The 26,967-nt window shown below is 45.7% G+C and overlaps 3 protein-coding genes and 1 long non-coding RNA gene across 10 annotated transcripts in view; 1 reads left to right on the top strand and 3 right to left on the bottom strand.

Moving 5' to 3' along the window:
• LOC119135448 overlaps positions 1-26,967 on the bottom strand; it is a 105,765-nt gene that overhangs the window by 61,772 nt on the left and 17,026 nt on the right. The gene's annotated exons all lie outside the window — the stretch shown is intronic.
• On the bottom strand, positions 1,113-7,115 carry gapdhs (glyceraldehyde-3-phosphate dehydrogenase, spermatogenic). The gene is made up of 11 exons (XM_037272981.1): positions 6,998-7,115; positions 3,431-3,493; positions 3,107-3,203; positions 2,882-2,988; positions 2,685-2,775; positions 2,486-2,604; positions 2,339-2,420; positions 2,103-2,254; positions 1,869-2,031; positions 1,698-1,795; positions 1,113-1,604 (listed from the first exon to the last, which is right to left on the bottom strand). Exons 2-11 carry the CDS (start codon positions 3,457-3,459, stop codon positions 1,538-1,540), a joined length of 1,005 nt encoding a protein of 334 aa, XP_037128876.1. The 5' UTR covers positions 3,460-3,493; positions 6,998-7,115; the 3' UTR covers positions 1,113-1,537.
• Positions 7,864-23,944, bottom strand: trak1a (trafficking protein, kinesin binding 1a). Of its 7 annotated transcripts, XM_037274736.1 has the most exons (18): positions 23,635-23,944; positions 22,326-22,501; positions 22,188-22,277; positions 19,188-19,382; positions 15,110-15,186; positions 14,675-14,791; positions 14,443-14,543; positions 13,927-14,035; positions 13,755-13,833; positions 13,559-13,689; positions 13,401-13,475; positions 13,188-13,325; positions 12,988-13,064; positions 12,688-12,921; positions 12,242-12,567; positions 11,716-12,087; positions 10,618-10,717; positions 7,864-10,068 (listed from the first exon to the last, which is right to left on the bottom strand). In XM_037274736.1, exons 3-18 carry the CDS (start codon positions 22,219-22,221, stop codon positions 9,195-9,197), a joined length of 3,039 nt encoding a protein of 1,012 aa, XP_037130631.1. In that variant the 5' UTR covers positions 22,222-22,277; positions 22,326-22,501; positions 23,635-23,944; the 3' UTR covers positions 7,864-9,194. The 7 variants fall into 7 exon arrangements, 6 of the variants coding, with proteins under 6 accessions (XP_037130631.1, XP_037130630.1, XP_037130633.1 ...); XM_037274735.1 differs by lacking the exons at positions 22,188-22,277; positions 22,326-22,501; positions 23,635-23,944 and adding an exon at positions 21,295-21,401; XM_037274738.1 differs by lacking the exons at positions 22,188-22,277; positions 22,326-22,501; positions 23,635-23,944 and adding an exon at positions 20,896-21,057.
• On the top strand, positions 24,360-26,232 carry LOC119135443 (serine/threonine-protein kinase ULK4-like). The gene is made up of 8 exons (XM_037273018.1): positions 24,360-24,502; positions 24,635-24,734; positions 24,824-24,963; positions 25,037-25,205; positions 25,347-25,448; positions 25,522-25,605; positions 25,676-25,751; positions 25,829-26,232. The coding sequence occupies exons 1-8, from the start codon at positions 24,365-24,367 to the stop codon at positions 25,884-25,886; spliced, it is 867 nt and encodes a 288-aa protein (XP_037128913.1). The 5' UTR covers positions 24,360-24,364; the 3' UTR covers positions 25,887-26,232.

Genomic DNA, 26,967 nt, shown 5'->3' with positions numbered 1-26,967 from the left:
CCTCAAGAGCCGGCCGTCTCCTAATTATGGTTTTCTTTTTTGTGTACAATTTGTAGTTTTGAGCTGCAATGAGATTATGTAACCTGTTACCAGACAAAGCCCATTTAACAGACTTGGAGGCACAGTATCATTTTCAGTCCAGCAGAATGAGCCATCACCTGATCGATGGAAAGAGGTGCAGAATTATTAGGCAAATTGGATTTTTGAGACTTCATTTTGTTTTTCAATAACTACAGTGCTCTCGTTCAACCAAAATGTGAATCAACCTTAGACTTGAATATTGAAGAGTGTAAACGTGAGATTCTGTCTTTCTTGGGAAAATTAACTATTAGTGTGCAGAATTATTATGCAACTTAAGTAAAAATGGAAAATTTCCCTTCTCATTCATTTTCATTTGTTAAAATAAGAATAATAGACGAACAACACAAAATTTACAAATTAACATTTAAAAAAAAAAAAATCTGTGACCAATATAGCCACCCTTCTTTTTAGTAATAGCTCTAAAACTTGCATCCATGGAGTCTGATAACTTCTTGATGTGTTGACGATCAACTTTTTGCGCAGACGAATTATCTTGCCTCCCAGGCAAGATCATTTTGACTTGCCCGGTAAACCTTTATATGGGCCACTTCTTAAACTACCTTACTGGTGATGGGACATCATTTCCAACTAGTGCACTACTGGAGAAGTAATCATTTATACATGTTAACTTGGATTTTATGAAGTGGGAAGGGCAAGTATGGCGTATTCATATTTTCCCTCGTGACAACGGCATGATCATAGTCTTCACAGGATTAATAATAATTTGCGCAAATATGCAAGTAGTGGCAAAGCTCAATACCATGTCAGAGTATCCTTGAGCAAGATACTAAACCTCCACTTGCTCCTGACGGGTAAATGTGGAGGTCCGTATGATGCACTTTGAGGGCCTTAACAGGTGGAGAAGAATGTTTACCATTTGACCCAAGAAGTAGCCATGAATTTGAATGTACCCTTGTTTAAAAGACTGACTTTTTAGGTGACATGATTTGTACCAGTATCATATTGACAAGAGTCCACGCATCATCTCTACATGTTCATCTGTATGTAAAGAAATGAGAGATAGAGACAGCTTTATGGGTTTCAAGTTTTACTTTTTGTTTCATTACAGTCATTCTGCCCTTCCTCCTTCCACTGGTGATAAGCCTTGGAAATACACCAACATGGAGATGGACACAGCCAGCAGGTAACGACAGTATTGAGCCATAACAACACTTCTACAGGGAGGGGCAGGGAGCACACAGACACAAATACTGTCACCAGCCAATCAACTTATATCGTTAAATGGAAAGACAAGATTAAATCAGAACACTGAACACATCATTTTTGCTCTCTACTTGCACAGAAGAACTAATTGCCAAGGAACTGTGGCATGATTTTGACAAGGTGATGGGTGGTGCCTGTGCGGAAAAGAGAAAGGAGGAGGAGGACACCAGTATGGTGAGAGAGAGAGAGAGAGAGAGAGAGAGTGGTCCCTTTCTGGATGTGCTTTGGGCATCTACTTGCTGTGCATGTACAACAGCAGGTCAGCAACACGGTGGCTGTAGCCACACTCATTGTCATACCTGGAGCGCCCAACAAAGAAACGACAAGGTCAGTTCATAAAAGCAAATGGTTTTTCTTCTTTGTCCGACAATTTGATTGGCAAAACAACTCACCAGGAAATGAGCTTCACAAAGTTGTCACTGAGGGAGATGCCGGCGCCAGCGTCAAAGATGGAGGAGTGGGTGTCGCCGATGAAGTCAGAGGACACCACCTGCTCAGAACAGCACAGCCAGCCAGTCAGTCAGTCAGCGTCTTCCAACTCAACGGACCACTATTTGTGTCACCTGATCCTCGGTGTAACCAAGCACTCCCTTCATGGGCCCGTGAGCAGCCTTCTTGACAGCTTCCTTAATCTGAGCATAGGATGCAGGCTTGGACAGGCGGCACGTCAGGTCCACCACGGACACGTCGGCCACGGGCACCCTGAAGGCCATGCCTGTCAGCTTACTGGAGACGATGGAAAATAAACCCCATTAGTATTCATTGGGTCACTTTGCGCACGTGTCCGCGTCCTTTACCCGTTAAGCTCGGGGATGACTTTGCCCACGGCCTTTGCGGCGCCGGTGGAGGCTGGAATGATGTTTTGGTGAGCCCCGCGGCCATCACGCCAGGCCTTGGCGCTGGGTCCGTCCACGGTCTTCTGAGTGGCTGTGTAAGCATGGACTGTAGTCTAGAAAAACCGTCGTTAAATGAGTAAGAATGGATATCGATGCAAGGAGAGCAATTTCCAAACAGCTTTGTCGTCCGGTCTTACCATGAGGGCCTCCTCAATGCCAAAGTTATCATGAATGACTTTGGCCAGGGGGGCCAGGCAGTTGGTGGTGCACGACGCATTGCTGTTGAAACAAACGTTGATGAGCAATTGTGCGTCACGTCACGTCGCAAACCTTCCACACATTACCTGACAATGGTCATGGAGGAGGGATCGTATTTGTCCTCATTGACGCCCATGACAAACATGGGGGCATCGGGTGACGGTGCCGACACCACCACGCGTTCGGCCCCGCCGCTGATGTGAGCCTACGGCCGCCACGGAAAGCCGCCGCGTTAGAATAAAGACATGAGACGTGCATGCACGGACTGGATGCTCGTGTACATACAGAGGCCTTCTCCGTGGAGAGGAACACTCCAGTGGACTCCACCACGTACTTGGCACCAGACTTGCCCCAGGGGATCTCAGCTGGCTTCATACTAAACAAACCAAAAATAGTTCAGAACGACTGCCTTGAAATGATGGATAAAAACTCTATTTGAAAAAAGAGGGCGACAAGAAAAATGGCCCCAAAATCAGGCCTACCACTGGAAGACAAAGATCTCCTGGCCATCGACGACGAGTTTGCCATTCTCTGCAGACACCTCACCCTTGTAACGGCCGTGAGTGGAGTCATACTTGAACATGTAGACCTAAGCGCACGACATTGTTCAGTATGTACGTACGCTAGCTAGCTACACACTTTGGAATCAATGATTGGACGCTTCAACACATGGGCCCAAACAAAACACATTTCCGTGATTGTCTCACCATGTACTGCAGGTCAATGAAGGGGTCGTTGATGGCCACAACCTTGATGCCCTTCTCAAGGCAGGCTCTCAACACAAGGCGGCCAATACGGCCAAAGCTACAAAACAGAAAGAAAAACATTCTTAGTTCCCTTTCACAGTCACTGTGGATGCAACATGAAAGTGTGCCTCATACAAATTGCACAGATCAGCATTGTTAAGACTTTGATTGAGATAATAGCAGAAACCGTGATGCCATCCATCCATCCATCCATCCATCCATCCATCCATCCATCCATCCATCCATCGCCAACCTCCTAAAAGCAAATGTGTGTTTGTAACGCACCCATTGATTCCAACGCAGAGCTGTGGCATGGTTGCTGCTTCTTGGAGAGTACTGGATTACCACCTGGAGTGGGGAAGACAAAAATAAAAAGGAGCGTTTCACTGCAGGCAGGTTTTGACAAAGACCAGAGTGGTGCTATCATGTGCACGGACATGTTTCGACAACAATGGCGCCCATGAGAAGGCAGGAAGAAATCCAGGAAGAAAGGCTTGAATAGAAGCCTGCAATCAGATCAGAGCAAACACCATGGCTGGCTGGCTGGCTGGCATCAATTCAGCTATGCGAGCCTCCTCCTCCTCCTCCATGGCTCGACTTGTTTTTTTCATTTGGGTTGAGTGAGTGCAGCCACATCGTCCTGTGCTTAGTTGGGACTTGTCCCTCCACTTCAATAGAAGCCATTTGTTACTAGACTTGCTCTTTATTAGAAACTGTTTGGAAAGGCTGAATCCTTTCTGAAACTTCCAACTCTTGCTAAACCAGCAGCACAGGGATGTTTGATAACTCAGACAGATACCAGCTCGTACTTTTGATATAGAACATTTGAAAATATGAAATACTGCAATTTTCCTTAAAACGGCATGATGATGATGTCTTTATTATTGTCATTTTGTGTCATTTGATTATTAGCCTGGAGCGTGCGTGGCTATTGTACGCAAGCGAGTGTTTGTCAGGTAACTCAAGGCGCTGCAGGTTGTCCTTGACACTGCTCAGACACCATTTTGGACTGCTGTAATCTCCTTAAGTGCGTGTCGTGTGTTTCACGCACGGTAGACAAGCTGTCCAACCTCATTATGGGTACACGGAAAAGAAAGAGAAAACATTCCTCAAAATGGTCAAGTGAGAAAATGAATGTCACTAGTGTGTCGAGTACGTGTTACTACTTGAATTGAAATCTGCTGTCCACCATTTTGTGTAGCTCTAGAGGTCATTGAAGGAATATGCACGTGTGGCTGGCTCCCTTATTTCTCTTCTCCGGTGACATCATCTTTTGTATGTTTACTAAACTCAGCAATCACCTGACCTTGTCTTGACGTTTCCTTCCTGGAGGACCCCGCTCTCAATAACTATCTTTTGAAAACAAAATGGCCTCTTTGCTGATACACGAAACCCAATTGTGAGCCAGCCTAGCAACACGACTTATAGCTGCGTCAAGCCGAGAAGATGCTGAGCATTCAAAGGGCTCGTGGAGCGCTCTCACATACCAATAGTTATGTCATCTGAAAGTTTGTTGACTGCAAAGTGCACCTCAAACTCAATCCAAGGACCAAAGGACAGATTGATGGTGTATTCAGGACATTGGCTTGCTTGCACATGCTGCATTGGCCAGTGCACAAAGGCTGTATTGTGCAAAGCCAAATGTTGTGAACAGCAGCTTCAAATGGACATTGATTTTTCTAATGGGCTTCATCTCTCACTCCAGAACTTTCTATCACAAAGGAGCCATTTTCTTTGCTGTACATCTGCTGGCCACCAACCTATTCCTTTCTTTTGAGTGTTCTTTGTCAGGCCTGTCCCCCCCCCCTGAGCTGTGACCCATTTAGTGAGGAAAATGGGTGAGAAGTGGAGGGGCCCCGGCTGGGAAAAGGGGGTCATGCCAAACCACATTCTGAGACTACCAATATAAATCAGCAGGAGATGCTTTGACAGACACCTGGCTTTTAAAACTAATGCCACTCCCAAGTTTTTTTTTTCTTCTTTCTCTCTGGCCTATTCATACGCTCACCTTGTTTTCTATACCTCTGCCGCACCCTTTAACCCCAAAGTACTTTTCCATTGCAGTAAGCTAGCTGGCTGTAGGCCATAAGGAGCATCTCATTAGGGCATGTTTTCACTGGTGGCCCACGTCTTTGGTGACCGTTCTGCACAAATATGAACTCTCACTACCTTGCCCTGCCCGCTTTCCATTAGTAGCAAATGTCGTCGAGCTGCCAAATTCTTCTTCAATCCCCCCCAAACACATCGTCAGCACACTTTCCCCTTCCTGTGGACAGCGACGCACAATTGAAATGTCTGCTCTTTGTGTCAGTGACGTGCTTGATCAGCAGCTACCAAAGACTTAGCTGTTGTTTGGCCTTCTGGCTTTTAGTGCAAATGTTTTGTCTGGCAGTTTTTTTCCGGATGCCCTCACTGAAACAACCCACACATTGTTCCCTTGCACACCCCGTCAGGTTTTTACAATTAGGATAATGTTGTATTAAAAAGCCACACATTGATGTCCAAGTGAATGAATGCGCACATGAATAAATGAAAGGTGCGCCTGTCAGCGGGCACAGGATGCAATTGCAGACGTCATGTGATGACTCTGCAGAGGAGGTGCAGGTAGGCAAACACCGCCAACCCCCCCTTGAAGAAGGCTCTCAGAAAGCAGCACAAGTGCAACAACTCATTGTATGATTGCGAGAACTCGTATTACATTTAAAATGAGCTAATGATATGTTTTCAAATAAAAATAAGCACTGCAAATAGACTAATATGAAATTGTATTTCTTGCAAACATATGGACCTAATTGAGTGTGCTTAACTATCACTAAATAGCCTGTACTATGGATTCATTTAGCCCACCTTAACTTGATCTGAAATGAGAATAAATTAGCAGCAGCAGCAGCAGCAGCAGCTGCAGGCCTGCATTGACCTTCCCCTGTCGGAGCGATGACCTTCAGCCATGAGACAAGGCCTGACACGGCTGCATCTGTATGCCACGCCTACCTAGCTGACAGTTCTACTTCCCAAGACAACCCAAACGGGTATTGCCCGTTCAAGTTTCAAACATGTGCTATGTTGCTTTGCGATCATTCGACGTTCAACTCATTTGTGCACTAGCATCAAACTGCAGGCTTCAAGAGCTCTTTGCGCACATATTTCGACCGACCGCAGCCAAATGACGATATCTGAGATCAATTCGGCACATTTGAAAATCATGAAAGGATTGCTACACTCAACGGGAACATGTGGAGTCTGGTAGGTTACGTAACACGGACGCCGAGTCACTTCCGCAAAGATGCAGCAAAAGGAAGTGGCCACCGTCACGTAGCAGTCCTGCTCCTGCCTGCTCCTGCCTGCTCCTGCATCACGTACGCCCTAATACACTCATCCAAACCACAGATGACACTCCAAAACCCCTTTAAAATATATTTTTAAAAAAAATACAAAAGAATCGAATGATGCAACTACGCATGGATTACACAACACGTAGGCCGGCGCAGTAACCGCATCCCCTCCCTCCCTCCTCGGGTTTATCCTCCATTCCAGAAGGAAGTCAGCTTTGCCCCAATCAGAACGCAATATTGAACGCTCTTTATGTCCCCACTCATCTTTTTGCAGCGCTGTGAACTGATAATGAAAAGAACTAGCGATGGGATGGCGCTTCCGTGAGCATACAAAGGACGTCGTGGCCAGCCAGGCAGGCAGGCAGACATGACACGTTAGCGTCGTCGTTTCTTCACAGGCCACGCCGCAAAGCGCCAGTCTTTTCGATGACGTTACAAACGTATCGTCCACATTCCCCAAACGCTCTCGAATGTATTTTGCGTGTGGAGGAAGTCAAGCTAAAGCAGGCTTGTAGCTTACCTCAATGACTGATGCTTCCTCGAACGAGAGAGAGTGCGCAGCTTAGTGGAGCGACTTCAGCCTTTATACGTGGCACGTGACTCGCTGAGCTGGGTTTCCCTGGCGACGTGACGTCATGCCATCCTTTGCTGCCAGCGTCCATTCTGGACGAGGCACTTTGCACACAGCCAGCCGCCGCCGCCGCAGCATGCTCACAAAGATGATTACATCTGTTCCAATTGTAGATACAATGGAACTTAATCGACGTCTTAACTGAGTGTGGTGCATGATATAAAATGGGTAAGATGACTGGAAACGAAATATCAATGCGGTGTTGTTCGTTCCAGGTAGTTTATAGAAGCAATTGACTGTCTGCGGTTTGTCACGTTCTCCTCGCTTGCTCAATTGTCACGTGACACGTTTGAGCAAGGCTACGTGCAACAGGATGCGTGCATGGAAAATCCCAGCAGTGCGACATCCCTTGTGCTCACTATTTCATTTCCAGAGAAAGAATTGGGGACAGAATTGGGAATACCCCCCCCCCCCCTCTGTCCGTCCCTATTTCTGCTATTCTAAGAGACTCAAGTGGGTCTTTAAGCGTCTGTTAGCAGCAGAATGACTCGACTCTTGTCTCTGAACTCGAGCGATGACGAATCAGAACTCCAATAATTAAGCGATGGCGACATCTGGTGGACATGGTAAAAGTTTGCAAAGGGTTGCAATTGATTGAGGTTATTTATCAGACATGTTTCGGCGTGTGCTTCAGCCTTTATCAACGTTCAAGAAATAAAGATGCAAGTCCTTTGACATATTCACATCTCTTTGATATCCAGCAAAATAAAAGACTTGCTTCTTTTCCAAAGAATGCACACATACATCCATCCATCTTTTGTATATTAGTCTTTTATTTATTTTGAATCCAGAGTGCAGTCATGTAAAATAGAACACTCTGTCCCTGAAAATAGTTTGCTCTCCTCTCTTAAAATATATGAACTTCTTGATACTTCTGCACATTTCATTTTTTTAAATTAACACGAGTCAATGAATACATTCAGAGCAGCACACAGACATGACCTTAATATTCATTTGTCATAGCTTCCAAAATTGGCGCCATAAGAACACATTGCACACTTGAAAATAAAAGCACGGCCAATTTGAAGTCGTGTGCTATTAAACAGAAAACATTTTGGAAATAGTTCAGACAATATTCCGTTCATTCAATAGACAGTGATTGAAATGAGAGTGAAAACTGTACAACACATTCTTCAGCCTTCTGACACGAGTTGATTAAATACTTCCCTTTTTGTCATGTTTTACAAATCAAAGTGTTATGCCATGGATGAGTTGTCATTTTTTTTAGGTTTTATTTCAGATGTACTGCTGAAGTTTCTGGAGCACATTTCAGAATGGAAGGATTTTTTCTACAAAGAAAAATGGCTTCATAGCACATTAATTTGAGGCATAGTTTAAAAAAAACAAACCTACTTTACAGGATATTCAAAAGACATAATGGCTACACAGCACATGATCTTCATCGGGTCTACCTGTTCCCGCCAATCATGTTTTACAACAAACAAGAGCGCAGCCTTAATGGAACAAATTTCATGTGTTTGGGGGAGTTCTTTTTCCATCTTATGAATTATGATGTAAAAATGCAAAACAGTATTAAAACTAGGTTAGTGGTTTTAGGCACAAATGAACATTGCATCCACATTAAAGGAGACTGCCAGGAAGTCACTTGACAATATTTTGTCCTCCAATGGCAAAGAAATGCTTACAGCACATTTTTGTCCAGCAGTGTGACATATATGCTCACAACTACCATAACGGCCTGAATGGAAAAATGACATCATTGGAATAGGCAAGCATTTTGATTCGGGTGCACCATTTGCTGGAGGGTTGAAGAGAAGAACACTTTTAGGATTCAAATCCCTCATTTTGCATCTTCCACGTCATTTCAATCTTACAGCTAGTGCAATTGTTCAAGTTGAGCAGGTCAATGGGGGAAATCAAACATTTTTCTTATGCTTTGCCGGCCACATATTTGTACTGAAATAATATATTGCACATGTCATGGATGTGACAGCAAAAGACACACTAGGTACAGTTGCCACAATTTCATTTGCGTCAATGAATATTGTTGCCAAGGTTATATGGCTAGTGGGGATATTCACACTCTAGATGCTGCATGGTCTTGAAAGTAGACCGTAATGTTTCATCATGACTGTCCATTGCGCATGGAGTCTTGCAGCGATGAGACGGCGGCGGCATCCTGCGGCTTTGTCGTGATGTCGTGGCTGTGCACTGCCGCCTGGGCTTGTGGGCCTTGCATGGAATGCGGGATGAGAAGGTCAGCCGTATGGGGATCCTTCATAGCCATACTGGCTCCTACCATGGCAGGATAGCTTGGATTCCTCCTCAGTCCGGTGTTCAGACCCAGCGTGGCGCTCCCAAGTCCAGGAGAGCAAAATGGAGCCAACAAAGTGCTTGCAGGCGCCATGGCGGCGGCGGCGGCGCTGTGAGGCCCAACAGTGGTGCGGAAACTTTTAACTTTTTCCACAAGTCTGAGGTTCAACATCTCTGTTTGACCTTGGTCGTCTGACTGGGCGCCTCGCTCCCTCTCCGTCTCCCTCAGGATGATGCGCGCCGGTTTAGAGGCCAGGAACGTGTCAAAATAGGGTGGGTCGTCATCGGAGGGGCTGAACTGAAAATCTTGGCAGTGGGGTGTGGATCTGGCGCAAGAATTTGGTGGCGTGGATGGCCGGAGGAGAAGGAGGCTGTCGGGGCGTTTCTTCATCAGCCTGTGGTCATTTCCCTCGGCGGCGGCGACGACGACACAGGACGCGGGCGGCTCTCCTCGATCCCGGCCGCCGGGCTGGTACGGCGACGCAGAGATTCCGTGCTCCAGCAGGAGGCGTCCCAGCCCCAGCGAGCTGCTGGTGACCTTAGTGGAGTCTCGAAGGTTGGTGGCGGATTCGGCCACGGAGAGGCGGCGCCGTGGGGTGCAGCAGGGCGTGTAGGAGGGAGTACGCGAAGCACAGGAGACCGGCGGAGTCGTGCTGCCGCTACTCTGACATGACGACAGAGCTGAGCTGGAAACACACCAGTGAAAAATGAGAGCGGATTGCGGTGGGATGGGCGCATGGACACAAACAGGATCCGTAGTTGGTGTGGAAATGTAGCAAATTGAACCCAATTAGTTATCAAAGCATTCAAGTAGTAGAGCTTTCAAACTTTCCACACACCATTGAGTTGAGTCAGGCAGGCAGGCGCCACTCAGTAGACCGACCACTCATTTTGTGCAGCGACTCATATGTAACATGCTTTGATGTATTGTATTGTAAGCATCAAATCTTTGCCATTGATCAGCGTGAGTCAGTTAGATGTGCTCATTTGGAGTGTTCCATCCCACAGCAAGACACTGCCATCCATCCATGCCTTCCCTCACCCACATTGCACTCATTGGCTCTGCTCTATGACAACCATATGATACAACTCCACTTCCTCTTCGTCAACGCACGATCTGCCGAGGGAGGCCAATGAAATCACAGGGACAAGGTACATCTTTGTGAAAAGCGCCTGCCGCGCCGCCGCCGCCGCCGTGATTGGACACACAGTCAAGTAAGTAAGCTTTTGTTTACCTGGAGCTCATCTGATCAGAGGGGTGGAGAATCCTGCAGGTGGTCAATGTGTAGGTGGAGCTGGTGTGCGACAGACACTTGCCTGGGAAGTTAACTATGGCAGAGAAAAGGAGAGAGAATACATGAGCAGGCACCCAAATGGAGCTACAGAAAGATTGAGGGGGGAAAAAAGCCCAACGTTCACAGCAGAAACCCAAAGTAAAAGCAAAAGCGTTTGTCAAGGTCAAAGTGCATCAACAAAAAGCACAATGACACACTAACGAATATGGCCATGGGTTGGAGGAGATGTGCTGGAAATTCACCAGTAGAGCAAAGTCAACTCCAATATTAAAGCGCGTCGTGCCTTCCTTCCTTCCTTCCTTCCTTCCTTCCATCCTTCATGTGACTTGGACAGCTGCTCCATAACACCACCTGATATGTGAGCTCGCGTGACCCTGAGCAGTGCCTGAGCAGTGTCTATGTGCTGAGACTGTTTTTAAAAAAGCCAGATCGTTTGACAGTATTGGAGTTTTACATGAGACTGGATTTGTTCCCAGCACAGAAAAGGATAGAAAGGTGCATTGACTGGTCACACCATTCTGTGAATGAGATGGAGAAGTAACACAGGAACGGAGCAGTCAATTGCATCTCTCTACATTCACATCTTTGAAATGGAGATGAATCGCACCGCGACGACAATCCGATGAATTAAGATACCATGTCGATGATCTTTGGAACTGCCCTAATTAGTAGCAAGCAACAGTAGACCCCATGTCACCAGTGAGTGCAGAGTCAAGCATTGCATCGGAAAGGAAAATAGGAAGGAAAGAATGAGTTTGGAAAGTGAAGAAATATAGATATTAAAAATAAAAAAAAGTACTCGGTTTTGAGGGTGTTCAACAGCAGCACATACTGGAACTGTGTGGGATGGATGGACGGACACGTGTGTGCAGATGAGTGACCATGCATGATGGCGTCTCACACTGGGATGTTGAGATGTCCACTTTTCCCTCCCTCCCTCCCTCCCAACCATTCGACTCCACCCCAACCCCGTGGCAACCCCCCGTGATCCAAGGTGGCCATTATTGTTCTGTAACAGCAGCTAAGAGGCTACCTCACCAGGCATGTGCTCCAATGTGCCGACTTCCTTGAAGTCCACATGCCCGTTCATCATCTCAGAGGAAGAGGGGGGTGCATCTTTTGCTTGAATTGTCCCTGCTCTTTGGCAAGGCGTGCTTTCCCACTGGCTACTGGCATCGTTCTTGGAAAGCGAAGAAGCGGAGCACTCTCCCGACGAGCCCGCCGCGCACGAGTCACTGGAGACCTCGTCTTCCTCTGGCTGGTCCAGTTGCCAGCCATCCGCCTCGTGGTGCTCATGGTGCTCACGTGACAGAGTGCGGAAGCCCTTTGTGACCACGCCGGGCCGATCGTCCAGCAGAGCGCCCATGTGGGGTTGCGCCAACCGTTGCCATGCGTAGAGTGTGGCAGAACCTGCCAATGAGAGGGGGGGGGGGGGGGGGGGGGGGGAACAAAACGATTTGTCATTTGCTGCCAAAAAAAAGACATTGTACACTAGATGGCGCCACATAACAGAAAATGGCAAAGACTGGGATTGTCTTTGTCACGGAGCGGGGGACTCGCTCACCTTCTAGCGGCTTTACAATCTGCAGCTTCTCCGGGAGGTAGGATCTGGCGCTGAACGAGTAGCCCGTCCACATGCTCCCCAACGACGGATGCGAGCAGAGAGAGAAGAGACTCTCGGTGGGTGTCCCGGGGCCTGGGCTACATTGGCTGCCTTCCTTTTCCTCCCCCTCCAGGAAGGCCAGCTTCTTCTCCCTCTCCTCGTCAAAGAAACGTTTCTCCGAGAGGTAGTTGTCGCGGCGGAGGGACAGGCGGCGCAAGGCTGTCTCCAGGTCCCGACCGCCAGGGGTGCCCGGGGTCCCCGGGGGCCGCTTGTTTGAGTCCTCGCACCTGCACCGCCAGACAATCCATCGATAAAGCGGAATTGAAAAGAGGACATTTGGCCTGACGGCACGAGTAGCTATACCAATATGGATGTGCAACCTAAGTCATGAAATGATTGGTACCCACCCGTTATCCGGGTTCTCCAGGATGCAGCTACTTCTGTTGTCCAGCGTGATTCCACTCCCTGTTTCGCTGCCGTACACCGAGTTGGAGCGAGGGGTGCCCACCCTGCTGGAGCGCCCCGAAGTGATACATGAAGACTGATTGGAGCCCGGGATGTTGAGGGGCGAGCGTTGCTGCTGCTGCTGGCGCACAAGGTTGAGGTTCTTCACAGTCTGGAACACACGCTTGGGCTGCAGTCTAAGGTGAAAATCACAAAACAAAATTACAGCTGGCATTTGAGGGAAAGCAGCTTTCAAATTCTACCTTAGCTCCTCAACATCTGGGTCATCCATCTGAAGTTCTTTCCTCATGGTGCCTTCTATTTCAGCTGCCAGAGAGTCCTAGGAAGAAAATGTTAATGTTGCCGTGACTTCAAATATCACAGTAACATCATAGCAATTGATAAAAAAAAAAAAAGATCTGCATTTCCTTCACAGTATTGGTGTTTACTTTGTGAAGCTCACCATTGGGAACAAGCCCAGGGAATGAAAGCGCCTCTGAGTGTTTGACGGAACGGCTTTATTTCGCAGGTTTTTCAGCTCCTCTTGGGCCTCATGGAGCATCTCCATGCACTCCACATACTTGTCCTGCAACTCACGCAGCTAGCACACAGACAAAGAAGGGGCCAGTTCAAAGTAAAGCTAAATATAAAACACGTGGGGGGGGGGGAAGCTGACCTCAGCAGTCAGTTGTCGCTGAGCATCTTTGGCAGCTCCTAGGTGCTGTGTGAGTTCTTCATTCTCCACAGCGTGCTGTCAAATATACAAACAACCTGGTCAATAAAACGTATATATGTATACATGATATCAAAATAGAATATTGTCAAAGTGCGCACCATCTTGGCCTTTTTCTGGAGGTCAACTATCTGGGAGAGAAGATGAGTGATCTCCTCCTGCTGTCTGGAAGCATCCTCAGACTTCCTGGCCAGCTCTTCAGCCAGAGAGGAGATTTGGACATTTGCCACACCTGGCAACATCACAAAGACCAAATTAGCAAAGTGGTCCGTCTCCCCAAACTGCTGAAATACTCACCAAGTTCTTTGACACAATCGTTGACCAGCTGTTGCTCTTTTTCTTCATAGCACAGAGTTTCTGTCTCCAAGTGGCTGGCCTAGAGCATGACAGTGGACATTCAAGCTGTTGGAGTCTTTTGGGATATTTTTCTTTTTCAAGCGCGCATGTCCGTGCGTGCGTGCGTACCAACCTCAGAGCGTAGGGATTTATTTTCCTCTTCTAGATCTTTCAGTTTCTTCTGCAAGGAGTCCAGGGGGAAACAAGTCGGTGTCGACACGTTGTTCTCGCTCGCTCGCACGCTATTTAAGCACATGCATGCAAAGAATTAGCAACACTCACTGTGTAGAAATAGACAAATACTACATCATGGAATGAGGTGAAACTAGTTGAAATGCAGAAATAATTCCATCCTGTTTTGATCCCAGGACTTTTCCAAATGGGCCCGACAAAAATGTGGTTGTGAACGAGTTCATCGGGTAAAACCGAACTGGACTAAAATGTGCTGTATTTTGCAGGAGTATGGAATTGCAATGGATCACATTGACTTTGCTTGTCTTAGGTCACTAAAGAAGGCTGGAAAAAGGAAAAAAAAAAAAAAAAAAAAGTTGTGTACAGAAGTTTGACACTGCTCCTTGTTTCCCAAATCCATTTTCCTCCTCCAATTCGAAATGCATTCACCAAGACAACAAAATGAAAGGAAGCTCACGGTGTGGAAGTGACGGACTCCCCCTCGCTTTCCTCAGCGGCGTTGCTATAGAACTGCAACAGCTCATCTTTCATGGACACGTCATGGCGTAACTGGGAGACCTAAATGTGGCCAAGAGAAAAAGCAACACTGAAACCAGGCACATCCTAGCATTGCTGATGCTGAACATTAGCTATTCCAAAAATGCGTCCGGATGGCAGGCACGCTCGCTCGCCCGACCGTCCGGACCCACCTCCTCTCGGATGTGCTCAACTTGCTCCTCCAGCAGTTCGTTTCTCTCGCTCAGGGCCTTGTTTTTCTTGAGCAGTGACTGACCGATGCGAGCCGCTAATTCCAAGTCGCGCTCCTTCTGCACACCATGCGTCGGAAACCGACAACAAAAGAGTGACAGAGTTCAAGACAAGTCCAAGCCTTCTTTTGAAAAATGCTAAATGACAGTTGATAAGACAAATAGAATGTCCACGCTCTGATTGCAACACTCTTTGGCTCAATCATGAATAGGCCTGACATCAAGCAACAACATTAATGAGGAGGTTCCTCAGTGAAAATCCATTTTTGGTTGAAATGTCAACTACTGTTGAAATCTTGGAAGTCATCGGAGTTGTCATATTGTTCAAGCGGTTGAGTTGCTGATGTGGACGAATTGGAAAGAAAGCATCTCTCTCACCTCTTCCAGCAGTCGAGTGACGGCGTCAATGTCACTGTAGGTCTTTGTCATCTGTCCCACTCGATCGGCGCACAGCACTGCGTGAATGAGCAAAGCTTTACTAACCCTAACCAAATGAAGCTCACTCCCAAAATGCAAAACACAGGTGGACAATGCAAATCAATGATTTTCATTTCCTCCTGTGCTGTGCACAGGTAGGCCGGCCAGGAGCAAACGCCAAGACAATAATCAACAGATGGATACTAAATACGTACAGACAAAGGCAATGAAAACATATCGGAGTTGTCCAATTGCATAATTCTTGCCAGTAGAGGAAAGGTGCATTGGAAATGTGTGCACCAGTGGTTGTGCTATGCTAAAAGTGCATAAGGATTGTGAGATACCTGCAAGTCAGAGTCAAGTGTATTTGTTTTGTTGAACATGCTGAAAACGTGGAGTCTTGTCATACAAACCCAATTAAAGAAGAAACTTTTACACCGAAAAGTTGTTTTACTGCAGGACTAATAGAAATATAAAAGACTTGGCTTATTTGTCCTCTTTACTCCAAGTTGTTAGACACGTGCGTTATTGAAGGGACGGACGGACCTGTGACCTGAATTCTGTCGGTGACTGTAATTTAATACGTGGTGTGATAAGGGCCAAGCCTGCTAATCCAGATAGCATGAAGAAGAGATGGGATCACAAAGGTTGATCAAAATGCTAACTGGTCAGCGTTACACAATTGACTGCTCATGACATGCTTAGCAGTGTATTTCACTTGACATGAAATTCAACAAAGAAGTTTGAACCGATAAGCTAGAAAGTGGCAAAATGCAAATATGATACATTGCACAGATCATATCTCTTTCAAGCAAAGTCAAATGGGAAATGCTTTCTCAGCTACAAATACACGATTCCACGTCAGACCGACATAGCGAGAGCAAAGACCAACGAGCACAGTCGAGTCATTGAAGCCAGGTCCAACCGAACACGAGAGACTGACTACCTTGGTTTGGAACTTGATCCATTCTATCCACTCCCACCAGCTGTTCTAGCTCTGTCTGACTTGCACAATCCATTTCCTCCTCTTGTTCCGTGCTCCCTCGTTGAGGTAGATGAAGAAATTCGGTGACATCCTCTGGCCAGCCCTCGGCTCCACGGTCACCAGCGTGAAAGGGAACAAGTGCCATTCGCCACTCAAAAGCGCAATTCCATGGCACGGCCGTAACAACAACCAAAGAGGAAAACAAATCTATACTGCATATTTGTCATTTACAGAATTGTGGTGAGTCAATTACGGTTGAAAAAGTGGATTCATCAAAAAAAAAAACATCATCTGAGAGTTCTTAAGCTGGTCTGTGTGTGTGTGTGGTGTGTGGTGCTAGTTGTCGCTGAGAATCAGACAACCTGACTCCTCCCTCCCTCCCTCCCCTTCTCTGCGATTTGTCACTCAATGACTCAGATGAGGTCAAATAGCATGCACAACGGGTATTTTATTCCGTTGTTAAATGCTCAAATGATTTCAAATAATCATGACATCTTTAGGCACACTTTGGTGTGTGACATATAATACCCCCCCCCCCCCCCCCCCCGCCCCTCAGGTGACTTGGTACAGTCCTGTGGAGTCTCCCTGGTGCCGGCAGACAAACAAAAACAGTTGTGCACCTGTTTGCAGGGTGTGGCCGGCCGGCCACCAGCCACAGCGTCTTTAGTGGCCCGTAAATGAATGTGGCTTGTGTCCAAAGAGCTCAACTTTGTGCTCATTAGTGGCTGCCAATCACAGAAATTGCTTAGCAAGTTCCCTCTCGCTTGAGTAACTCCACTCAATGGCAGTATGATGCAGGACTGCTCAACTATTTGTGCACTGATTCACCTTAGCATATTAGCAAACTTCTAATGCATTATCATAATCTGCCTTCTCATGCTAGTTTGGTTATATCCCAGACAAACCTACATCGGTCACAGAAATAACTTGAATGTGACAAATGTTTTGAAGATATTACTCTTGAATTGTGGCTCAGCACTTCAAAAACAAGACTGGGAAAAAACGAAGTTTTCAAATCATTTGATCATAGAGACGTGTGAACTAAGGTGTGTCATCGAATTGAGTCTTCTGCAAAGCTGAACTGAATCATATTAAGCAGCTTACATTTATTTAGGGTGAGGGGAGGGGGCTGCAATATGTCCAGCTGTTATGTAACATCTTTTTCACACGTGCAACGTTGCGATTCTCCTTCAAAACAGTCGAAATATTTCATGGATCAAGAAATCAACGATAAAATAAAGAATCAATATGACCACGTAAAGTACTGCTAACTAGTCTCCTGTCTCCAACTGAGGGAGATGGATGGATGGATGGATGTTTTTAGACAATATGCCCACAGAGCATCCACAGTGACTCAGCTGCATCGATTGAGAAAAAGAAACGGTCTGAAATTCTGCTACCAAATACAAAACACCCAGTTTGTGCAATGATCGGGGGGACACCATTAATCCTGCTCTGTGCCTTATAGAGTTCACGTGGTTATCAAAGAGCATCATGCCACACATGCACAAAGGGCGATCATCCACTGACAACCCCAAATAAACAAATGAGTCACCTCAACTCTTGTGCAGTATAACTTGTTCTAGTTTCTTACCATCAGTACACTCTTCATAGTACCAGTCCAATTCATAGTAGTCCGCTTTGCCAACCCTCTGAGCCCGTCTCTTCATGGTCGCTGCTCGGAGACGCGCTTGGATTGGATGGCCTCCGACGGCCAAGCATGCTCCGAGATGATCAGCTGGGCTCCAGCGGTCCGCTTCACAGTGTATTGGCCCACCCTCCAATGTTGTGCATGTCCTTTTTGCTCCCACACTCATTAGCAGCTTGCTGCCAGGCTATTATTGTGCTCCATATTGTTTGTGGTGCCATGCTGACAACTTCCCAGGACTCTTCTTCTTCTGGTCTCACATAAGTGTCAGCATCCCTATTATGCCTTTTTTATCTAGCGAGTCCGGACATCTTTTTGATGGTTGTTCAGTATCCTTTCTTGTCCCCATCCATCAATGCTTTCCTGTGGATTTATTCTCCAGTACGCCTAATAAGAGCAGCATCTTGTCTTTTGCTCAGTCCCGGCCGTCCGGCACTTGCTCTGCACGAGGAGCACAGCATCCTCCTTCACAGCGACTCCAGAAATCCAAAGCTGCAGAGTGTGCAGCAGTCACGGGTTTTGCAGCAGAAACCATGACACGGTGGCTGGAGTGTGCAGGGTGGGCCAGTTGGAACAGCCAATGAGAGGAGCAATGCTATCTGACTCAAGCTAGTACGTCAGCAAGCTCCACCACACACACACTCCCTCCCTCCCTCCCTCCCTCGCGCTCCCCTTTCCCGTCCTTGCGAGTGGTTGCCATAGCAGCCCACGGCTGAGCAGCATGGAGTTGGAAGAGATGACGTGGACCACATAGGAACTCCATCATGACGTAATAAGATTGAAATGAACATATGATGTTGCAGTTGACGACATACAAGCCTAGAACTTGGACCACTTAGCAGACAAAGTCGTCACATTAAAAGGATGTCGCTCGGCTGCAGGAGACCGGATGTGATGACCCCAAACATGTGCTTGGTCCATATTCTGTATTCAACAGACTACTTCTTTCCTGGAAACTTCCAATCCATACTAGACAGCGGCTATGTTACAATGCTAGTTGGAGTCAGTCCTAGGCCACCTCAATGGAAAAATGAGCAAAGAAATGAACGTTTGGGTGGCTACGTGGAAACAGATCTTGATATCTGACCATTTGTTTGAGGTGCAACACGACTCCGACAGGGATCCAAAGAGCAGCACAGAATGGACTCGACTCGAGTTAATAAGAACAAAAGCGTCAGCTGTTCCCTTGTCGTCAGTCAGAAAGAAGAAAAGTAAAGTCAATTATGCGCATAGCTATGCTGGCGCGCCTCGGAAAGACTGACTCCGCTTTTGATGGGATTGCTGGGCTAATTATAGAAGCAAATCTACACTCTTCAAGTCGACGTGACCCAAAAGAAATGATGAAAGACAAGTGGGTGAAAGTGAACAAGACGGACAGACAGACAGAGCCAGACAGACAGACTTACAGAAGTACTTGAGGGTCTCCTCTATCTGTTCCGTGGTCAAGTCGAGGGAGGAGTCGGGGTCCACCAGAGGCGTATGCAGCCAGTCATCTTGCTCGTAGCCGAAGATGGTGTCGGCCCTCAGCTTGTAGACTGGCAGCTGCTCCTCCAAAAGGCTAATAATCTCAAGTTCCGGCAAGTCACTATTGTTACACACATCTGAAAGACACGCGCACAAAAAGTCATTCTTTCTCTTTGGGTTTGTATAAGTAAAAAAAGTACAGAACTCATCAGGGATATGACAAGTTGAGGGCATTGCACGCCATCTAGTGGTGAAATGCTTGCATAAAGTGAAGGCATTTATTTCTTCATTGTCATTCTTAAACAATGTTTACTTTGGAGTTTGTTTCGATTGTAAGAAAGCAACAGCGTCATTCAGTACTTTACCTCAACTATATTAACAGCCGCAATATTACCTTTTTTTTATCATTAGGATCAAAAGAGTTATTTTTGGAAAGGCAAACTACAGTCTACAAAGTCCGTCGATTTAATCTGGCTTCTGTCACCTTCATTTAAAATGGGGGAATGGAGAAGAATTAAAAAAATAATAATAATAAGTCAGACTGAGCTCTGAGTGAGGTGCATCTGTTCACAAATCAATTTACTGTGTTGTTCAAAATATAAACTGAACCTGCTTATCGAATTGCCACTACTCTGTCAGAGTTGATTTTTTTTTTTTGATGGTGGTCTGAAAAAAGCAATACTGTTCCAATGTATGTGGAGGCTAGTGATTATAATAAACAGCCTTTGTTGTGGCACAGCTTTTGACTGTCCTTTTCCTGCTGTTCCAGTGTCCTCCATTCTGTCTGTGGACGTCATTCTCTCGCTCTCATGAACAATACCGTCTCTCTCACACAATTTGCTCATTCAGACTGAAAGCCCGACTGTGGTCAAGAAACATACACACAACGGACGAAGCCTACAGCAAATGCAACCATTTTATCAGTGTTTTCATCCCAAAAAAAAATCTTGAATGATGATTGCTCAAAATGTGCTTTGATGGCAAACGTAAGAAGCAAATCTAGACAATGTAACAAAAACAAGGCTGGCTTTGGCTTGACACAAGGTTATCATTTCACTCCATGTTCCACTGTGGTGGACAACCTGGAGCATTCGTAGCAGTTTATAGCTGCACCAACAGACCAAAAGTTCAAGTTCAAATGTAAGAATAGTCACACCACAGAGCAATAAACAAACACTGGAACATACGTGGGATGACTCTTACAAATGGCAAAAGTCATTCTGGAAGTTATTTGACAAATACATTGGCTTTCATCAAAAAAATGCAACAGCTGAGAAGACTTTGTTGCCGTGAGACTTTTCCGCTTGATTCAACTCCCACTGTCTATGTCACGTCAGTGGAATCTATTTTCTCCAACAGTAGGGGTCAAGTCGAAGCGGCTAACATGGCTGCCCTCGATAAAGCAATGCACAAAACTAAGAGACAACTCCAGAACTGTTTGGGAACTTGAAAAGGTTAAAAAGTGACGAGGAAACAAACCAGACTATTGGCGTGTCATCATACGAATGGGAAGGACGACAAAGTGACAGAAAGGAGACGGGGGAAAAACCCAGTGACAGGGATTGTGGGGGAACCAACGTTCCGTTCCATATATCCAAAATGTTGCACGCACAGCAAGTGAAAAGAGTAGAAAGACAGCAATGTACTCACTCATGTTGCCTTAAGCCTGAGCAAAAACCTGGAGCCCTTGTCCTATCACATTTTCCACAAGTCCCAAACAGGGCAAGGACAAAAAAGACTCCACAGCAAGAGAAGAGAGAGAAAAAACATTGGGAGGGTGAGACAGGAAGTGCAAGGCAGAGGGTGCAAAAAAAAAAAAAAAAAATTGAAGTTGGAGGGAGGAGTGAATAGGACACGAGGGCTGACACCATGCCTCGCATGCCAATGACGAGAGCCACAAGGACCGCCTCGCACTAGCGCTGCTGCCTCTGCTGCCTCTGCTGCCTCTTGTCAACTTTCATTTGAAACATGAGGACTTTTGCATCAAACTCTCATGGTCGCAGAGTTGCCAACCAAGTCCAGCAATTTGGATTCTCTTTGTCGACTGACATAAGTCTTGCAAAGCTTCCTGGACTTGAGACTCAAGTCTTTGCATCCCAGTTGGCTCGGTTACTCCGGAGAATGGAGGCGGCAAGCAAGCATGAGCCACACCGCACAATGACAATTCCCATTCAGCTCTTTGCTGCTGAGAGGAATTAGTCACATTTGACACTTGTGAGCACCCAAACAAGACACAAGTGTCAAGTTGCTGGCTGGGGCTTCAAATACAATATGGGAGAAAAATGCTCTTGATTTTCTTTTCTTTTTTTTCAGCCAGTAGATGGCAGCAATGCCCTTTGAGTACAACCTCATTGAATGATTTGCACTACAAAGCCAACATTTGAGATTCATCTTCAACTGCGTACTGCAATTGTAAAATCAAGATGATTAAAGAAGTGAGGAAATGTAAATATTGGTAGCGCCAGCAATTCACTGGTGTGTGGAATGCTGGTGAAGCACAATCAAAAGCAATCAGCCATTTGTAGAAAGCAATAAACACAATATTTGACACAATAAAGGGAAGTGGCTGCTGGAATTGGGAGGGAGGGCCTTTTCCTCCAAATGTCTTTATTCTTAGATCCCGTCCGTGTGTTTGCGCTTGCATTGTCGCCTCCATGCTAGTTTGTTTTAGGATGGGGACTGAAATGACAGAAGGTCGTCCGTCGTCTTGTGTGCGCTTAGATGAGGGCTTTGAATGAATAGCCATTAGCATGTCAGCATGATGTGCCTATTTGGAAGCTCCATTTGGGCAGGCTGAGATCCCCTGGAGCGCCTTTACTAACAGGATGTGACATAACAACGGTCCCACTGAGGAGGACTTTCTCACAGCATCCAAAAGGACCCGCATTGGTGAGGAGGGTTCAAAGCCACTGCAATGAAAGAAAAGATGCAATATTACGTACCAGTAATGGTCTCTGCATCTCTGTAGCCAACCATGAAGCCATTGAGCCGTGCCTCACTGACATACTCTTCTTCCTCGTCGTTGGCCAAACGGATAGCTGGCTCGGAGGCGCAGGTTAGACGCCGAGACGGGGCGGAACAAGTTTGGGGGGGAGGAATCTTCGGGTCCAGCTTGGCACCGAGTAGCTCCCGCTATGAGGAAGGAGCGGCCATGGAGCGGCACAAAGTCTGCACTAACTGAAATTTAGCCCGAGTGGAGGTGAAAAGTGCTGCAGGAGAGCCCACCACCATGACGACACACGCAAAAGTCTTTCACCTGGAAGAGAAGGAAGGACAACTTAACTTCCATTTTAGAAGTATAAATGCAAGGCCATAGAATGCTTTTCAACGGCACTTTACGTTTGTTCAGGACGCCAGCTTTTCTCTTCTCTGCTAAACACACTCAACGTTTGTGCAACATTTGAAATGCACAACTATTTGGGATGGCACTTTTATGATCAATGAATGCAATCAATGCTTCCTGTCTGAGTGCTGGTCAATCATTAACAAGCACAACTGCTACTCCGGAAAATGGGGGCTGGGTAGGTAGGCTAGAACTAAAGATGGTCATCCATACCCTAAATTAGGACCATGTGACGCAAATATACTTGTATGGAAATGACCCGAAGGTTTCATGATGGGTCAGGGGAAATAGCTGAAATTGCTAAATGCAGCCTCAATTCCACACAGCAAGATCAGAAATAGGAGGTCAATCAAGTGACATCATTTTGCCTGCTGTGGTTTCAGTCGGAGCCGTCGTAATCCGTTTGACAAACCAATACATGGCCAGTCTTTGCCATTCTTCATCTGGTTGCTCACTTCGACGATTGAGTCTCTTGTCTCGGAGATTTCTTATCAGCAATCACATGCAGTAGTTAACAATACTCACAATGTTGCAAGTCTGATCGAGGTTATTTTGCATTGAATAGGTCCAGAAAGTTTCTTGGACACTTATTGGCACCCAAAAGTCAGCAAATGTTTCATGGATCATGTGCTATTGACAGCAAACAAACTGAAGTTTCGCTTGGCTTCCTGGCGGTCCAATCCAACATTATATACGTACGTACTTCAGCATTGATAAGGTCGTTTATTCCTTGAAGCCTACAAACCATTAAGATACAACTATATCTTTTGGATGGATGGATTCAAATGGGAATAAACTGCATTAGAATGAAAATAAACAACTTTGCTACAGATAATAAAACAAATATGGAAGTCATTCATCAATACAATTCAAAAGGGTGTCTAAGTACCTGAAATGAAAAAGATCACTCATTTAGTGGACGGATGACCTCCACGTCTCCGTTTTCGCTCTGCAATTGTAAAGAAACACATTTTGCACCTGCTCGCTCCACTTTCAGCAAACTATGAACAGACAACATAGGACAAACATTCATCGATACTTCTTACCGTTTTTGGAAGAGAGCGCAGATGATCAAATAAATGATCATCAAATCAATCCCTAGCTGTTCTCCTTTTCAGAAACCAAAGTTTGCCACCGTTAACTACTATCGCGGAAGCAGCACGGAGAAATACTGAAAGACTACGCAAACATTTCAACTTGAGTAATCTCGCTGACTACAAAAATAAAAACATGCATAGCAGCTCAAAACAAAACGAAGAACTAATGCCTTTTGCCTGCCTGGGCTCAATTGGAGTTCACTTGAGTCTGCCACCGCAGTTGGAAAACGTTCAACGAGAACAAAGCAAATGCAGCGAAATTCGGTCAGGTGCCGAGTGATGACTGCAACTTCCGTTGTATTTTCAAAGTAAAAGCATCGAATTTATGTCACGTGACAAATTAAGACCTTGACTTCCCTTTTTCAAAGTAAAATAATCAAGCGTTTTCAAAGTAAAATGTCCGTTTTCCACACCGCTTCTCCTGTTCACTGCGGGCATGTCTTAAATGTGATTATAGCTATAGTGATTGTGATGTCATATCAAAGCCATTGACTTTTGTCCTTTGAACTACTCTCATAAAGCTTGAAAATCCGTGGCCACTGCTTTTTCTCTCTGGAATATTGAAATTGTGTGGGAAAAAAGAGGAATTGAAGAGTCATTGGAAAGAATCCAATTTACTTTCATTGCGGCTCTGGCATTTGCATGCTATGCCCTTCCGTGGGTGCTTTGTCGTCATCCGATGGAGAATATCAACCTATATGAGGAGCTGGGAAGAGACTCCACATCTGTTGTCTACAAAGGAAGGAGGATGGGCAGTCTGAACTATGTGGCCCTCAAATGCAGTGACAAAGCCAAAAGGCCAGAAATCACCAACCATGTAGGTTACACTCTCTTCCTCCGTAGCTATTTTTCACACGCTTGCAAGTAGCTTCCAATGAAAGTGTGATGTTTGTTCGAGATGATTAAAAAGTCCACACAGCCATTTGTTTTCTTTCTTTGAGCTTTCTAGGTGCGTCTATGCCAAGATCTGGATCATCCAAACATTGTCCGTTTTTACGAGTGGTACGAGACCAGAAAACACTTGTGGCTCGTGGTGGAGCTCTGTACAGGTCAGTTGCGACTCTCTCTCCCGCTGAGTCATTCTTAATCACCGTTTTTTCCTTCAGTTGCTTAGAACAAGGGTGTGGTCATGTACTAGGTGGTACCTTGGAGTCTGTGATTATTCGGGATAGATGCCTGCCAGAAGATGTGGCCAGAAAGTTTGGATGGGACTTGGTCCAAGGACTGGAACACATCCACAAGTTCGGAATCATTTTCTCCGACTTGACACCTGCTAAGGTTTGTCCATCTAATATTCCAATATTTCCTCCATCATTCCTGAGCACTCTGACTGACTGTGTCTCTCCTACAGATCCTGCTGGATAGTAGTGGCGTGTTAAAATTAGGTCATTTCTGTTATTCCAAGATGGAGACAGACACTCTTGAAGGTTTCCTTTCATTGTGTTTGGCATGTGAAGAAGCAGGGAATAGAAAAGATGAGAGAAAACATCAAGACATTGTGGTGAAAAAAAGGTTTCAAGGTTAGTCGTCAATATCTATGGATGATTGCAGATTCCTGAATGGAAAATCAAGTCAAGTTGATTTATATCCTCCCTCAAAGGGCAATTATTCGGAATACTTCATTATCAGGTCACGCACGACATGACGCAAATGGTTTGCAGGCTCACCCACTTATCTGGCGCCAGAGATTCTCCAGGGATCCCAAACGACCAGCATATCGGACCTCTGGGCTCTGGGTTGTGTTCTCTACTACACATACACTGGTACGCACGCTTCCAAGCTAGCCAGCGTGCAGTACAGTGGCTTTGAAATCAACTCCTGAATTTGCTTTTCAAGGTAAACCGCCGTTCTACTCCAGTTGCTACAGTCAACTCAAGGAAATGATTTTGGGTCAGGAAGCGGCAGCTCCAACACAGAAAGGTTCCTACGCTAACACAGACATTGAAGGGCCAATATAGTATTTTATCTTCAACTTTGTGCTTTGATACAGTTTCCCCAACAATTCCTCCAAGTCAGGAGTTCCAACATCTTCTGAAACGTTTACTCCACAAAAATCCTGAGAAGAGGTACAAACATGTGATCAAATGCTGTGAATCCTGGAATATTGAACCATTCTAAGCTTTTTGTTGTTGTTATTCTAAAGAATGAACTTGCCAGAGTTACTGAAGCACTCTTTCTGGACAGCCAAAGACAAGAACTAGAGAAAGATGAACAAGAGGACCATGTCTTGAGGGTGTGTGGTCATAAACGTGGATCATAAAACTTGATCGATGTGCTCAATGTGTGTTGCTGCTGCTTTTTTTCTCCAATGAACATGATTTGACCTCTGAAAAGGTGCACCTTAAAAGGAGGACAATTCATTTTTCAAACAATGACACACGTACAGTGCATGACTCATGGAAAATGTACGAGCGCACTGACGTCCTAAACTTTTGTTTGGTCTGTATCCATGGCAACGCCAGAATAAACCATTTCTTCTTTAATAGAATACCAGTATTGTCCAGCAGGTGGCATTATTAACACTGAAATGCGGCAGGCTTCTCTCTCTCCCTCCCTCTCTGAATAACGGTCACTCACTTGCCACTTAAAAGTATGGAAATGTTTCATCAGTGCTGCCTTCACCCAATGCCGGTGAGATTCTAACCTTTTTTGAGTCATCAGAAAAAAAAATCACAGCATACTACTCAGTAAAAAGATTCACAAAAAGTGAATATTGCTTATTCTCTTCTCGTCATCTAGTGATTTGAGTATTTCATTCTTTTGCCTGTTACTATTCATGGATGGCATACAGTAAATAAAAAAATCAATGTTCTGAAGGAACCAAAACTCAAAGATGACGGCTCCCCTCTTTTCTGAGATGACCTGAGCCCTTTGGCACGAGATGCAAAATGACGGATGAGACACATCAGAAATGCTTCATTCATATTCCAAACACAATATTAATTCCGTGTTGAGACCAATGGGGCTGCATATTGCCCAAAACGTTTTGGACTTGACTTCCTCTTGAAGATGCTAAGTTGATTTTGTCAAAATGTTGAACCGCCGCCATGTGTGTTAGTGTGTGCTGTTGCGAATGAAAAATGTCTGAAGACTTTTTACTCTCCCCACTTTATCTCAGGACGACAAATCTTTGAGAGAAGGACAAAGCGGTGAATTTCAACCCACAGTTGTGTTTCTGTCTCTCCATAATGGTACACACTCAGCAGGGGTTCTCTCTCTCTCTCTATGTGTGTGTGTGTGTGTATTTTGCTATCATGATGTAAACAGATGACCAATAAAACA

The sequence above is a fragment of the Syngnathus acus genome, chromosome 16 (assembly GCF_901709675.1).
Source record: "Syngnathus acus chromosome 16, fSynAcu1.2, whole genome shotgun sequence".
Lineage (NCBI taxonomy): Eukaryota > Metazoa > Chordata > Actinopteri > Syngnathiformes > Syngnathidae > Syngnathus > Syngnathus acus.
Note: the sequence above shows the minus strand (reverse complement) of the source record. Positions and strands in the feature narration are given on the sequence as shown.